This window comes from Rousettus aegyptiacus, unplaced genomic scaffold (genome assembly GCF_014176215.1).
Source record: "Rousettus aegyptiacus isolate mRouAeg1 unplaced genomic scaffold, mRouAeg1.p scaffold_m13_p_16, whole genome shotgun sequence".
Lineage (NCBI taxonomy): Eukaryota > Metazoa > Chordata > Mammalia > Chiroptera > Pteropodidae > Rousettus > Rousettus aegyptiacus.
In genome coordinates, this window is record NW_023416291.1 from 36891739 (window position 1) to 36906349 (window position 14611).

The 14611-nt window shown below is 36.9% G+C and overlaps 2 protein-coding genes across 3 annotated transcripts; both read left to right on the forward strand.

Moving 5' to 3' along the window:
* The first annotated feature begins 2935 nt into the window (after positions 1 to 2935).
* On the forward strand, positions 2936 to 5696 carry LOC107511377 (olfactory receptor-like protein OLF4). Of its 2 annotated transcripts, XM_036234344.1 has the most exons (2): positions 2936 to 3846; positions 5583 to 5696. In XM_036234344.1, the coding sequence occupies exons 1-2, from the start codon at positions 2942 to 2944 to the stop codon at positions 5671 to 5673; spliced, it is 996 nt and encodes a 331-aa protein (XP_036090237.1). In that variant the 5' UTR covers positions 2936 to 2941; the 3' UTR covers positions 5674 to 5696. The 2 variants fall into 2 exon arrangements, with proteins under 2 accessions (XP_036090237.1, XP_036090238.1); XM_036234345.1 differs by lacking the exon at positions 5583 to 5696 and having other exon boundaries at positions 2936 to 3910.
* A 7006-nt stretch (positions 5697 to 12702) lies between these two features.
* LOC107507276 (olfactory receptor-like protein OLF4) lies at positions 12703 to 13626 on the forward strand. Its single transcript, XM_016138315.2, has one exon. It carries the CDS (start codon positions 12703 to 12705, stop codon positions 13624 to 13626), a length of 924 nt encoding a protein of 307 aa, XP_015993801.2.
* Positions 13627 to 14611: the final 985 nt, after the last annotated feature.

The window sequence follows — 14611 nt, forward strand, 5'->3', positions numbered from 1 at the left end:
TCAGAGTTCCCATCCAGGTATCCCTAGAAGAGAGGATCATTGAGAATGGAAGCCAAGACCATTTATCCGTTGTCAACTCAGAGCCAATTTAACTTAGCAGAAGCAAGAGATTGATGTGTTTGTTTGCTTGATTAATTAGTTAATGTATTAATTCAGTGGTTACATAATAGTACACAGGATGACTGCTACTCACACTTTTGATGCCCTTCCATATTCTTTATCATTAAATTGCTATTATGTCAATGCTAGAAAAATATGTTGAAATTATTAAATCCAAACCGTGATTCTAATCAGGGGTGATTTTGTCCCCCAGGGGACACTGAACTATCTATTACATTCTTTTATGTTCAGGTCTTTGACAATTTAATTATGAATCCATGTTGATAACATTCAATTATTGTTTCTAAATCTTTCACTTAGTATTTAAGTCTCTGTTTAATTTTGCTTTCTGCAGGTGTTTTGGAACTACTCGTTTTAACCTGGCTTCATTATCTCGTCATTCTTTTCATTTTATCACTTTTCATACCTGTAGATTTTCTTCTATATAAGTGCACATATATTTATACACCTTTGTGAAAAATCCAAAAGTGAACAGAGTGGGTAAAGTCCTTGCTCTCTTAGATCATACAGTATAACAGCAAGGACGAAGAACAGTGAAATCATTTTGTGTTTGAAATAATGTCCTCAGGCAGAACCATGTGAAGAAAGGTATTCGGTAATAAAAACAGAACGTTATGGTGTGAGTGGGATTTACAAAGCTTGGTCTGGGGAGATTTTTGCATATTGGATGAAGGCTAGACCAGAATTAGTTGTGCCGATTTGGGTTTGTCACAAAAAAGATCAAAACCCTAGAAAAACACGGAAAAGATGTCACATAGGAAAAGGGAGAAAGGGGCTAACCTCATGCTCTCTTGGACCACATAAGAACAAAGTGGTAAAATAACTATGAAATAGGTACAGGAAAAACAAGTCTTCTACTGCTCGATACTAAAAATGTCCAACTTCCATGATACTTAATGTGTTTTCTTTTGTCAAGTGTTGCTTCATCACTTTGCTCATGTTCTCTTGGGCGTATAATCTGTAAAATGTTTGACACTATATAGATAACACCTCTTTGGTCTTTTGAACAAATTTATTTTTGTTCTTTTATTATTTTTCTGGACATCAAGTGAATGTAATTGGGGTTAGAAAGCCGCCAGAATCAAAAAAATAGTTCTTCCTTGCTGTCTCTTAAGGACTTCTTATGCTTACAGAATCTCTATTCATCCCTATCCATTTCATTCTTCCTTCTACTCTCTTGCTCTCCTTTATCTTTATTGACCAGATTTTTTTTTATATTTTATTAAATACAGAGCGAAAATGGCCATCCCAGTTTGGACCTCAAGTTTGTCTATGGGAAGCTTAAGAATTGGAATTGCTGGGAACTCTTTCTATAGTAGACAAGGGAGAAAGAACACTGATCTGGCCAGCAAAGGTTGTAGCCTTACTAGCACAATCAGTATAGCTGAGGCTAAGACGAAATGGAAATAACATAATGCAGGAGGCTATGGTATGCTGTGTGTGCGCACACGTGTGCGTGTGTGTTCCTCAGAACAGGGGGACTAGGGATCATATATTCCAGGTAACTCGTGCAGTTACAGGGGCCAGAACTCAGTCAAGAGAAAGTACTAAGGAGGGATCTGTTTCCATGCATGGGACTTCTTTGCAATAAGAGCAATAAAATGCAAGAGGTAGTATGGACCAGAAAGTCCCTGTGCCTGAGGTTTCAGCAGTATCAGAGAGGCCACTTCACTCCTCAACTTGTCTAACACCATCTCTCATCACTCTCCCTCACATTCGTTCACCTTGCAAACTGGCTTTACTTTTTTTGATTTGAACATTTGAAACAAGCACCTTCCTCAGGGCCTTTGCACAGTCCAGTCCCTCTGCCAGGCACACACTTCTCCATAAAATCTTGCATCTTCCTTCTAGTCTAATGTTAAACTTAAAAAAAATATCGGGGTAAAAAGCTTTTCTAAAAGAAAAGGTTTACTAGCCAAATTCTAGCCAAAAAAAAAGACTGGATCCAGGGCCATGAAGTCTAAACCACCGGCATCAGGGCTAGGTAGAAAAAAACAAACGTGCCCACTGTCTTAAAGTTCACAAACTCTTTTATACATAATGTTTTAGAGGAGAAAGATGTAAATTGTTTTGAAAGAATTTACATGAGCTACAGATAAGGAGGCTTGGGAAAGTGAAATGGGGACAGTTCTAGGACAATCTATAAGGAAGAAATGTTGACAACTTTTGATTGTTTACATGCAACAGTCTCGAAAGTTCATGCACATGCAGGATGCAGTGGCATCCAGTGGTTGGTTCAAAGCTCCAATGTACATTCAGGAATGTGAGCAGTTTTTTTTTAGGTAGACCCCAACTATTCGATGGCTAACTACTATTGTCCATTTCCCTCACTCTCTGGCCCTACTACAATTTAATTAGGACATCTGAAAACTTTTCCTTTCTCATTTACTTGAGGTGTCTGTTAAAATGTCACCTTGTTTGAAGATTTTACCTATATACCCATGAAAAATACTATGCCTAATCACTGTCTCCTTTAGATCTGCTTTCTTTTTCTTTATATCATTTGTCACCATCTAAAATAATTTATAATTTTATTATTAGCTCCTATATTCTTTCTCCATCACTGAACTGTAGAAACTTTTGTTCCTCAGAAGCTAAAGGAGAACACAATCCACAGCCTACACAGTGCCTAAAACATGGTCAACCCTATCACAGGTGGCACTGGGGATCCCTGAAAGGGACCATATCCATATAGAAAGTATTAAAATTAACATCTTGACAGAAAAATATGTATTGTAGCATTTCACATATGTAAGTAATATAAGTTTGTGTGAAAATTAGTCATGTTATTTTCATCTATTCTGGTAGTCACCTCCACCACATGGAACCAGGGAATCTTACACAAATTTCAGAATTTCTTCTTCTGGGATTTTCAGAGAAACCAGAATTGCAGCTTCTGATATTTGGGCTTTTCCTCTCCATGTACCTGATCACTGTGTTTGGAAACTTACTCATCATCCTGGTCGTCAGCTCAGACTCCCACCTCCACACGCCCATGTATTTCTTCCTCTGTAACCTGTCCTTGGTGGACATCTGTTTCACCACCACCACCGTCCCAAAGATGCTGCTGAACATCCAGACACAGAGCAAAGTCAGCACCTATAAAGCCTGCATCACCCAGATGTATTTTTTTACACTTTTTGCAGTGTTAGATGTCTTTCTCCTGACTGTGATGGCCTATGACCGCTATGTGGCCATCTGTCACCCCTTGCACTACATAGTCATCATGAACCCCCGACTCTGTGGACTGCTGGTTCTGGTGTCCTGGATCATGTGTATCCTGAATTCCTTGTTACAGAGCTTAATGGCACTGCGACTGTCCTTCTGTACAAACTTGGAAATCCCACACTTTTTCTGTGAACTCAATCAGATGGTCCAACTTGCCTGTTCCGACACCTTTCTTAATAACGTGGTGATGTATTTTGCAGCTCTCCTGCTTGGTGGTGGTCCTTTTGCTGGGATCCTTTACTCATATTCCAAGATTGTTTCATGCATACGTGGAATCTCATCAGCTCAGGGGAAGTATAAAGCATTTTCTTCTTGTGCATCTCACCTCTCGGTTGTCTCTTTATTTTATTGTACTATGCTGGGTGTGTACCTCAGCTCTGCTGCTACCCACAGCACACACTCGAGTGCCACAGCCTCGGTGATGTACACCGTGGTCACACCCATGCTGAATCCCTTCATCTATAGTCTGAGGAATAAAGACATCAAACAAGCTCTAAAAGCATTCTTTGTGAAGGAACCTACAAAAGGGCCAATTGTCCTAAGACCGAAGAAGTGCCCATGATCGCAGAGCTCAAAGGTTCAGAGTCAGATAATGTGATTATTTTCAGACTACAAAGTAGGACTTGCTCTTTCTATATATTTCCTGGAATTTCTATTTCTTTAACTTCATCTCTTCTGTTCAATTTATGTAACTCAATTCATTAAGCTTTTCGCTCTCTCTGGTACCCAAAAACTTTCCTCTTTATTTTCCTACTTTCCCAAATTTATTAACCGTGGATTTGAAATAGTTGGAAATTCTTGTTTACCTAATGAGACAACATGGATTGATTTAGGAATAATTTTTCTCAAACTGCATATACAGTACCAAATAATTCTTTTTGTTTTCCTAAAAGAATCATCATGAGCAGTACTACTCAAATGGGGTGGGGGGGAACCTATACTTGATGACCAAGGCAATTTATATAATTTTATAAGAGAGGAAACTCTGAGACCACTGTTTTTCACTTTTATGTCTCACCATCCTTTCTATATCACTATCTGAACTGCAAACATAGACTATAACATACTAGTGTGTTTTGTAGATGGTCACTGGGTTTTATTTTCCTCACGAGGATTGTGTTCTCCTTTAGCTTAGAGACCACAATGGCACTGGCAAAATGATTATCAAATACATGTCTCCAAGAAGAGTCTTCACTGAAAGGTAAATTGTAATAAACAGACTGATCTCATACCACCTTAAAATCACAGATGATTTGTATATGATGAAGCAAAATTTTAAATCGCACATTGTACTTCTATATTTATTCTTCGTGTTATACTTCTATTCATTGGTGTACGGAGGAATGGTGCCCATGTGTAAATGGCATTTATACACATTCTTAAAGATTGGTTCATGTTTTTCTACATTTTATTGAATTATCTTTATGTTTCTGCTTGAAAACTTTCGATGCTGCAGATAACATGACTTTTCATTACTGTAAAAAAAATGGATTTCCTCTTCTAAATTTTCCATAGCACAGAAGGGATGGTGAACAATTGTCATCGGTATCGCCCATTATATATCTCCATTATACTCAGGATTTTATTCATCTTTTATGACCAAAGAATGACTCAAGAGAGAGCTTGCATTCCTGTCCAGTCATGTGAATTGACCACCAGTTTTCTTATACACACATGTGTGTCCTTTTGCCCTCTCCTGGTTACCTGGAAATGAACACCAAAGAGAGCTTGAAATACAGTTGTCTGAAATACACTGAAATAACACAGTAACCGTGAATGTTGTCTTCAAAAATGAGAACGGATGCCAACAATAACCAGTAGCAGATTATTATAATTATCCTCACTTCTGTTCGCTTTGATTATTGTATCGTTTAGCTATTGCTGCATAACAAACTATCCTAAAAGCAAATTATTTAATGTAATGCCTTTATTACCAAGTGAGATTACATGAGGGAGGGTTGTTCTGAACTCTGCTGGTCTCCTTATAAATCTGTAGTCAGCTGTGAGTCTTTACATGTGTTTCTAAGGCCCACTCATGATGTTGTGTGTGGCCATGGTACGTTCTCCCTTGAAGCAATATCGCTTTACTCTATTTCCCTATTTAGTTTTATCTCTTATTTTAAAAAAATACCAAATGTGAATTGCTTTAACTTCTACTGTCTCCATATCCATTTATGACATTTCTCTTTTTACCCAGGTAGAAGAGATATCTCCTACTATTTCTCAGTATGAATCAGCTACTTGTGCTCTAGGTCCTACTCTGATCCATGCACTGCTAGTTTTTTCCTTCTAAGTAATTTATTGGAATGTAATTACAAAATATGAACTGCATATAAATAAAATGTACAAGTCGATGAATAAAAAAAGCTATACAAAAATTTCAGTCTATACTTCATGTTTGCATTTGTGTATAAGTCAAGTACACAATAAACTTTAATGCTTTTTAATGTACTGTTATACATTTAACATACCTGACCTTCAATTTCCTTATCTTTTAAGGTAATGTAAGATAGTAAATATGACTTCAGACAAGAGTCACAAGAAATAAATTAAATGTGCATGCACATTTTGTTGTACAAAGAAAATGTTCAAAAGTAAAATGGTGTATATGTATATCTGTGTTTGATCGTATATATTTTTCTTTCAAATAAAAATACTCAAATACATACACGTACACAAACTCAGACTCCCAGTTTCATTCTTTATGTTGAAGGGAAACGACAGAAAGTCAAAGAGGACAGAGTGAAAAAGAATGCCTGTTTGAATTGACATGAAATTAAAAGATGTAGAAATTTAGACACAAAAATTTAAAGTAGATGTTAGGCAGAAATTTAAATGATGAATTACTATCACTATTTCAATGCTGCAGAGGAATCAAAATCTGAAGCACGTTTACATTTATACAATGAGAAATTCTCTACCAGCTAAAGAAGCTGAATATCTCCAAACCGATTATAAATTTCTTCTACTTTATTAGGGTGGGATTAGAACACGAAATTCCCTTACCCAGGGGAGGCTAAATGAATGAACTGAGACACTGAATCTCAGTTTCCTGAAGAAAATTGTGTTGGCTAAGTGGTACTAAACTTATAAGGGGGGAAGGGGTAACTTTATAAGTTATATGAATGTCTAACCACTATGCTTTACCCCTGAAACTAATATAATATTGAATGTTGACTACAGTTGAAAACTATTTCAATGTCTGTATTCAGTTCTTAATGCTAATGTAAAGTTATCACACTAGCAATTTAAAACAAGCACTTATATGCTCTTATAATTCCTGAGGTCAGAAACAAGAAATAGGTCTCATTTTGGCTAAAATCAAAATGCTTACAGGGCTCTGTTTCTTCTGGAGGCCACAGGGAAGAATCTATTTTCTTTTCTATTCCAAGCTTAGATTATAATGCAAAACAATCTAAACATACTTCTTATAATTAACAAATATTTCATAGTGAGGGACTAAATGACATCTCTTAACTTGTGATATGAGTATGGAATTCCAAGTTGTCTTGACAAGTGTGTTATGAAACCCAGTGTGTAAACCGAAAGTGTATACCAAAAGAATTCAGTGCTCCCCCTTGTTGAAAAGAAAAGTAACAATTTTCTACAGACATCATGGGTTGTGTCTCTACTACAAGTCTGTATTTTGGAGATTCGACGTTCCTAATCCATACTGGATTCTCAGTCTTCAATTTGGAAAACATTTTAAATCAGGGTTGGAATAAGATGCTAGGGGGCTAGTCCTCTGGATGCCGGCAGACTTCATGAGGAAGAACTAATAAATACTTGATTCTCTTGACTTCTGAGCTGGTCTTTTGAGAATGCAGAACCTCCAGGAAAACTTCCCCTTCTATCCAGATCCACAGGGAAATCATAAGCTTAGAGGTTGGAGTAACAAGATGGAAATGTACCTAATGAGCAGACACAGGGAGCTGTAAATATCTCCTCATCTCCAGTCCCTCAGCATGTGAGACCTTGGGCTGGATGAAACCAGGGTGTTGCTTTGGGAGTCCTAAGTTTATCTGGGAGACCAATGCTTGACCACTTCCTATTGTCTTGTCTGGGGAGAGTGCTTCAGTCTCCATCATCAGCCACCCAGGAGGTTAGGCTTTCACACGGAGACCTTCCCCTCAGAGTTACTAGTCAGGTAAGTCTGAGAGTCCTATAGGTACAGCAGGAAAGAGTCAGAAAGAATCAAAGTCAATCATATTTACCTGAGGTCACTTGACAGCCATCAGGCTGGCCCGGAGCCTAGAGATCTCTATGATTTTTGCTTGCCTGATTAACTACTTAATTATTTGTTCGTGATGCTACAAAGAGAAGTCAGCATTGAACTCAGTAACACATAGGTAATTGTTGACAATTAATTGATGGAAGCCCAAGTAGAGGTGGCAATAGGAGGCAAAAAATGTTTCACGGAGAAGTAGAACATATCCGATGAGTTTTGCAATTAAAAGAAGTAGAAAAATAGAGAATTGGGTGTGGAGGGATGTCCAGCGAATGAGGGCAGTTCTTTATATTTTTATGATGGGGCATATTCGACTATGTTCCATATTGACAAGAAAGATCCAGATCCAATATATTGCTTGCAAATATCGACTTGCAGCAGTAGTGCATGAGACACACATTTCACAGTATCTTCTTTCACTCTGGGTATTCACATGAAAAAGAATTTACTTGATAAATAAAAAGAGATTTGCTAACTAGATTAGCTTTGCAATTATTTTATTATCCGTGGTCTGAATCTAGTTGTGGGTTTTTCATTTGTTTTCTCTGTTGCACATTGTCTGTACAAGTTCTTGCATTTGTACAGTGGGGTCAGAGAGTTTTTATTCCTGTTTTTAGTTGCATTCTTTTCGACAAAGAATTGGAGGATTTTTTTCACGAAGATTCTTGTTTGTCATTGAGTCCTTTTATGTGTGCATGTGAGGAATTGTGATTACTTATTAACGGTGTAGGCTCAAATCTATCATTCAGTCATATCATTTTCTCTCCATTCCTTTTCTATGTTTTACTCTTCTTACTGAAATAATTCAGTTGTTACTTCACTTGCAAATCCTTTCTGTAAATAAATCACACTTTGTACATATTGACAGCCTGTTCTCACATCGCTGTTATTCCTTATTTTTCCTTTTGGCCTTTTCAATTGCATTTATTTCTAAAAGTTGCATCATCTTATACTGTCCTCTGGAAAATATTTTCTTTATATTTGACCAAAGATCACTTTACCTTCAATAAGCATATTTGAATCCATATATTTCTATATAAGAAGAAATTTTAACTTAGATACTGCTTTCTCCCCAATTTTCAAAGCCCTTCTATAATATCCTGTCATTTTCAAGTCTTTGTAATATTTTTGAAAGGACAAATTTAATCTGGAATTAGTGACCATGTTGACATTTTTAAGTGATTATTTGATGTCTCATATAAGTTACTTTGATTCTCACTTAATTTTTTTTCATACAGTTACTTTGTAACCACTATACTTAACCTGATTTCATTCCTACCGATGATCTTTATTCCATAAGTTCTTAGTTTCTTTTAAAACTTCTCTTCCTATGTTATGCACATATATTCACATGCTTTTATACAAATGCATGAATAGCACCCTGTGCCTATCAGAAAATCTCTTTATGTGTTCGTGCAGTCATTTTTCTATGTCTCCTTTCTTCCTTCTTACTCAGTAATACCTCATGATCTTCCCCCTAATCAACAAGTATGAGGCCATTCCATCATTTTCATGTCTACATAATAGTTCATGGTACGGCTATGCTATACACACTTTGAAAGCTTTATATACTTTCTCAGTACTTTGCTCTTATGAGAATAATACAAAAATATTTTGAGATCATTATGCTAGAACTCTGGTTCTCCACCAGAGGCGATGTTGCTCCCTCAGGGGACATGGATCAATATTCCGAGGCATTTTTGGCTGTCACTCGGGAGGTGTTAGTAGAGTCTAGAGATGCTCTAAATTATCCTACAATGCACAGGAGACCCCACCACAGACAATGATCTTGTCCAGAACATCAGTAGTGCAGAGATTGAGAAACCGTGAGTTAAAGAACATGTGTACTTTTAATATTTATAGCGTCCCAAGATTATTTTGTCAATGTTGTAACACTTTACAATTCTTACAGAAAAATTAAAGTACCCCTTTGTTATGTGTTGAAAAGTTTCAACCCCAATTAATGTGACAGCTCCTTAAAGTGTTTCCCAAGCTGATGGGTGTGAAAGAAATTTTTTGTTGTTTTCTGAACTATTTCCAAGTTCAATCGAAGATTCATATGTTTCCTTCCCTTTTTAAGCATTATTACATGCCCACATATTATATGCTTGTTCTTCTTTTATTATGAGTCTTTCAAGTGAATTTTTAAAAATTATGATTTCTCAATTAAATCTTGGGAGATGTTTGGCCATACAAAATTTTAAATTTTATTTAGTTAAACATGTCTCTCTTTTTACTTTTGGTTAAAATGGTTTGGCTCACCTGAAGGTATTAATATACAATCTTCCATCTGTTCACCTAAAAGGCATTGGCTGCTCTTACACTGAGAAGGTAATCCCTCTGATTATTTGTAGTGTGACTGAGATAGGGGATCGACTTCATTTTCTTCCAGATCAATATTTATTTTGCCAGCCGTTATTCAACAATTCAGTCTTCTTGAATATATTAAAATGCACTCTAACCATGTGTTAAATGTACTTATATACTGAGACCTAATTACTGATTCATTTAACAAATAATAACCGAGCATTTGCCGTGTGCCGTAATTTCTGGGAACGTTATATATTTTCTTCTATATCTATGCCTTTGCCAACTTAATTACTAACCCATGTTGATATCATTAAATTATTGCTCTTTTGTATTTTGTTTGTTTGTTTGTTTTTATCTTATTTTATTATTAGTTTCAGGTATACAGTACATTGGTTAGACATTTATATATTTTATGTAATGATGCCCCTGATTGCTCTTTCTCTCTTCTGGCTCTACACCTAGCCATTACATTACTGCTGACTACATCCCCTATGCCATGCTCCCCATCTCCGTGACCAGCTATCAGCTACTAATTTGTACTTCTTTAACCCTTCACCCCTTTCTCCCAGCCTCCAACCCACCTCCTCTCTGACCATCACCAGATTGACTTCTATATTTGTGAGTCTGTTTTTTATTAGTTTGTTCTTTTTGTCCCTTAGATTCTGCATATAAGTGAAATCTTATGGTATTTATCTTTCTCGCTCTGACTTATTTCACTCAGCATAATAACCTCTGTTTCCATTAGTTTTTGATACTCTGCTCAGTTTTCTTTAATACGGTTCATTTGAAATCACTCTCTTTAGTCTGGTTTCATTCTTCCTGCCATTCATTTCATTTCGTAACTTCACCTTTACTAAATGTGTTTCCATATAAATGCACATATATTCACATACATTTATGAAAATACAAAGGTGACAAAACCAGTGAAGCCCTGCTTGTTTGGGCCTTGCATTATGATGGTGAAGTCAGACTGCAATGAAATAAATGTTTGCATGACATAATGTGCTCAGGCTTAAATCAATATGAAAAAATTTCCTCAGTGTAAAAGGATGAAATTGTCAGATGTATGCGGGACTTATAGAGTGTGGCCTGGGAAGACCTTGCATGTTTGATGAAGGCCAGAACAGAATTAGACTTGCCCACTAGATTTGTCAAAAATGAGATCAAGACCCAAAGTCCAAGAAAAACAAAGAAAAAATGCCTCAAAGAAGCACCGACAAAGGACCTCGCCTCATCTATTACCCACCACATAAAAACCAACTGGTCAAATAAATACAGAATAGGCACAAGAAAAACTAGTCTTCCATTGCTCGATATTGAAAATATCCAACCTTGGTTGTTTTTTGAATATTTCCTTTTGCGAATCATTAATTTGTTTATTTATTTATTTATTCATCAGTTTTCATTTGGGGTATTCAACAGTAAGGTGTTTCAAACCGTATGTTTATTGCCGCTTTTGTCACATGGACAAATTTATTGTTTTTTTCTCCTTTATTATTTTGCTTGGCTTCAAGGGTGTATAATCAGGGTTGGAATGCTTCCAGAATTCAATGAAAATTTTTCTTCCTCATCATCTCAGGGACCGCCTGAGCTTACTAGATCTTTTTTCTTCTTCAAGTCTAATTTTTCTTCTCTCTCCCTCTATGTTTATTTAACATGTTGCTTATGTTTCTTTAAATACAGGGCAGAAAAGAGACATACCAATAGGGAACCCCAAGCGTATTTTCCCATGGATGGCTTACGATAAGAATACTTAGGTACTATTTCAATTCTTTTTGGAAAAGATGCTTGAAAGGAACAGCTTGAGTTGCATCTACACATAGCCTAAAGAGTGTAGGAGGGATGAGAAGGACATGGTAACAACACAGATGAGGAGGCCATGGTGTGCTGTGTTGTGTGTGAACATCTGTGTGTGTGTGTCTTGTGAACTGAAAGCAGTTCTCAGAGGAGAGGTACCTGGACTCTGATATTCCAAGGTGACTTACAATAGATTAGCCATAACTCTATCAAGGGAAGATACTAGAGAGGAGTTTCTTTTCAATTCTGGGATACCTTCACAACCAGATTAATAAGTGCAAGATTTACATAGTGTGGATGAGGAATTCCCTGTGACTTGAAGTTTCAACGGCAATAGGCAAGCTCCCTGTTCTTCAGCATTCTGACATCAGCTCTCATCATGCTCTGCCTCATTCATTAACACACTGACTCATTTTGAGCCCTGATTTTCTAAGACAATCATCTTCCTTAGGGACTTGCACTGGCAGTTCCTTCTGCCAGGCGAACACTTCCCGAGATAAAATCGTGCTTCCCACATAGTCTTTCTGAGATGTCTGTTAAAGGGTCACCTTGTCGGCAGGTCTTGGCTGAACTCTAAAAAATAACACCCTCTATCCACTCTCTCTGTTATATGTGATTTCTTTTTCTATAGCCTCTGCACCATTGGTACATTATATTATTTTTTATTTAATTATATTCTTTCTTCAACTTTAGATTTTAGAGACTTGTTTTTCAGCATCCCATACTCTGAACAGAACCTGGACCATGGTCTATATTTAATATATATTCCTCAAATGCATGGAAGATATTCTCAATAAAACAGCAATATGCATTATGTTAGAAAAACAGGTTGATGGTAGAGAAGGAAATTCTAAATGGCACTGGAGATCATTAATGGGGACTAGGTCATACAGCAAATGTGGAAATTATTTTCTTGATTCTAAAATATGAATGCGGCCTTTATCCTTGGTTACTGATGCTTGTGTATGTGAAACTTATTTATTTACTTATTTCTCTTCACTTGTAGTCACTTCAAACACATGGAAATAGGGAATGATACACAAAAATCAGAATTTCTTCTTCTGGGATTGTCTGAGGAACCAAAACTGCTGCCCCTCATATTTGGGCTTTTCCTCTCCATGTACCTGATCACTGTGTTTGGAAACCTGCTCATCATCCTGGCCATCAGCTCAGACCCCCACCTCCACACACCCATGTACTTCTTCCTCTCCAACCTGTCCTTGATAGACGTCTGTTTCACCTCCACCACTGTTCCAAAGATGCTGGTGAACATTCAAACACAGAGCAAAGTGATAGCCTATGAAAGCTGCATCACACAGATGTATTTTTATATACTCTTTGTGGTGCTGGATGACTTTATTCTGACCGTGATGGCCTATGACCGCTTTGTGGCCATCTGTCACCCCCTGCACTACACAGTCATCATGAACCCCCAGCTCTGTGGACTGCTGATGCTAGTATCCTGGATCATGAGTGTCCTGAATTCCTTGTTAGAGAGCTTAATGGCTTTACAACTGTCCTTCTGTACAGACTTGGAAATCCCCCAATTTTTCTGTGAACTCAGTCAAGTGGTACGACTTGCCTGTTCTGACACCTTTCTTAATAACATAGTAATGTATTTTTCAGCTGGGATTCTGGGTGTTGTTCCTTTTGCTGGTATCCTTTACTCTTACTCTAAGATAGTGTCCTCCATACGGAGAATGTCATCAGCTCAGGGGAAGTATAAAGCATTTTCCACGTGTGCATCTCATCTCTCAGTTGTCTCCTTATTTTATTGTACAAGCTTAGGAGTGTACTTCAGCTCTGCTGCTACCCACAGTTCACGCTCGAGTGCCACAGCCTCCGTGATGTACACTGTGGTCACACCCATGCTGAACCCCTTCATCTATAGTCTGAGGAACAAAGACATAAAGGGGGCTCTGAAAAGATTCCTTGGCAAGTAAGCTTTCAAGGGCCAACTGTACTACGCTGAAGAAGTGCCCATGAATTCAGGATTGAAACCCTCAGGACCAAAAATTCTGACACAAATCAATCTAATCTTTGGACCATAAGTATTTGAAAATTCTCATTTATCTCATGTGTTAATGTGAATTTCTTAGCATAATTTATTAAGACATATATCATCCCAAGTAATTTTTCTGTTGTTTTACCAAAAGAAGTCATCAATCGTACTACTCCTATGGACAAAACCACACTTGGCTACTAAGATCATTCATATAATTCTATTGTAAAGGAAAATCTAAGACCGTAGTTTCACTTATATATTCATCATTATTGTCTACAGCACTACCTTCACTGCTCTTTCTGATAATGTAGACTTTAACATGCTAGTATGTTTTATAGCTGTTCCCTTGGTTGTATACTCTTCATTCTCTTATTCAGCTATGTGTTTGCATGCCTACCATAATCACCAGAAAAAAACCTGACTATCAAATACATGTTTCTAAGGAAAGTCTACACAGAAATATAAATGTTAATAAATAGACTGACCTAATACGGTTAGAATCAGAGATGACTTTAAATACGATCAAGCAAAAACAGTCATACATTGTATTACTATGCAAAAATAGTTTCATGCTGCACATCTACTCACTGAAGTGTAGAATACAATGGCCATGTGTAAGGGTCCTTATTTACTGGGGTGAAGAAATACTTTGAGTGTTTTATGTGTTTATTTTTTACTTAACTACTTTTCTGTTTCTGCTTTAAAACTTCCAAATGCTGTCTACAAACATGACTGCGTCTAGTACTCTAAATTAAATAACTCCCTTTCTCTAATTTTTTTCATAACCACCAAAGAGGGAGTGAATAAACAATATAAATATCATCCATTATATATATTCCCTTTATACTCAGGAATATCTTCAATCTTCATGATCAAAGGATGAATCACACAGTAGTTAAAATCCTGTCTACGGCGATGCCAAC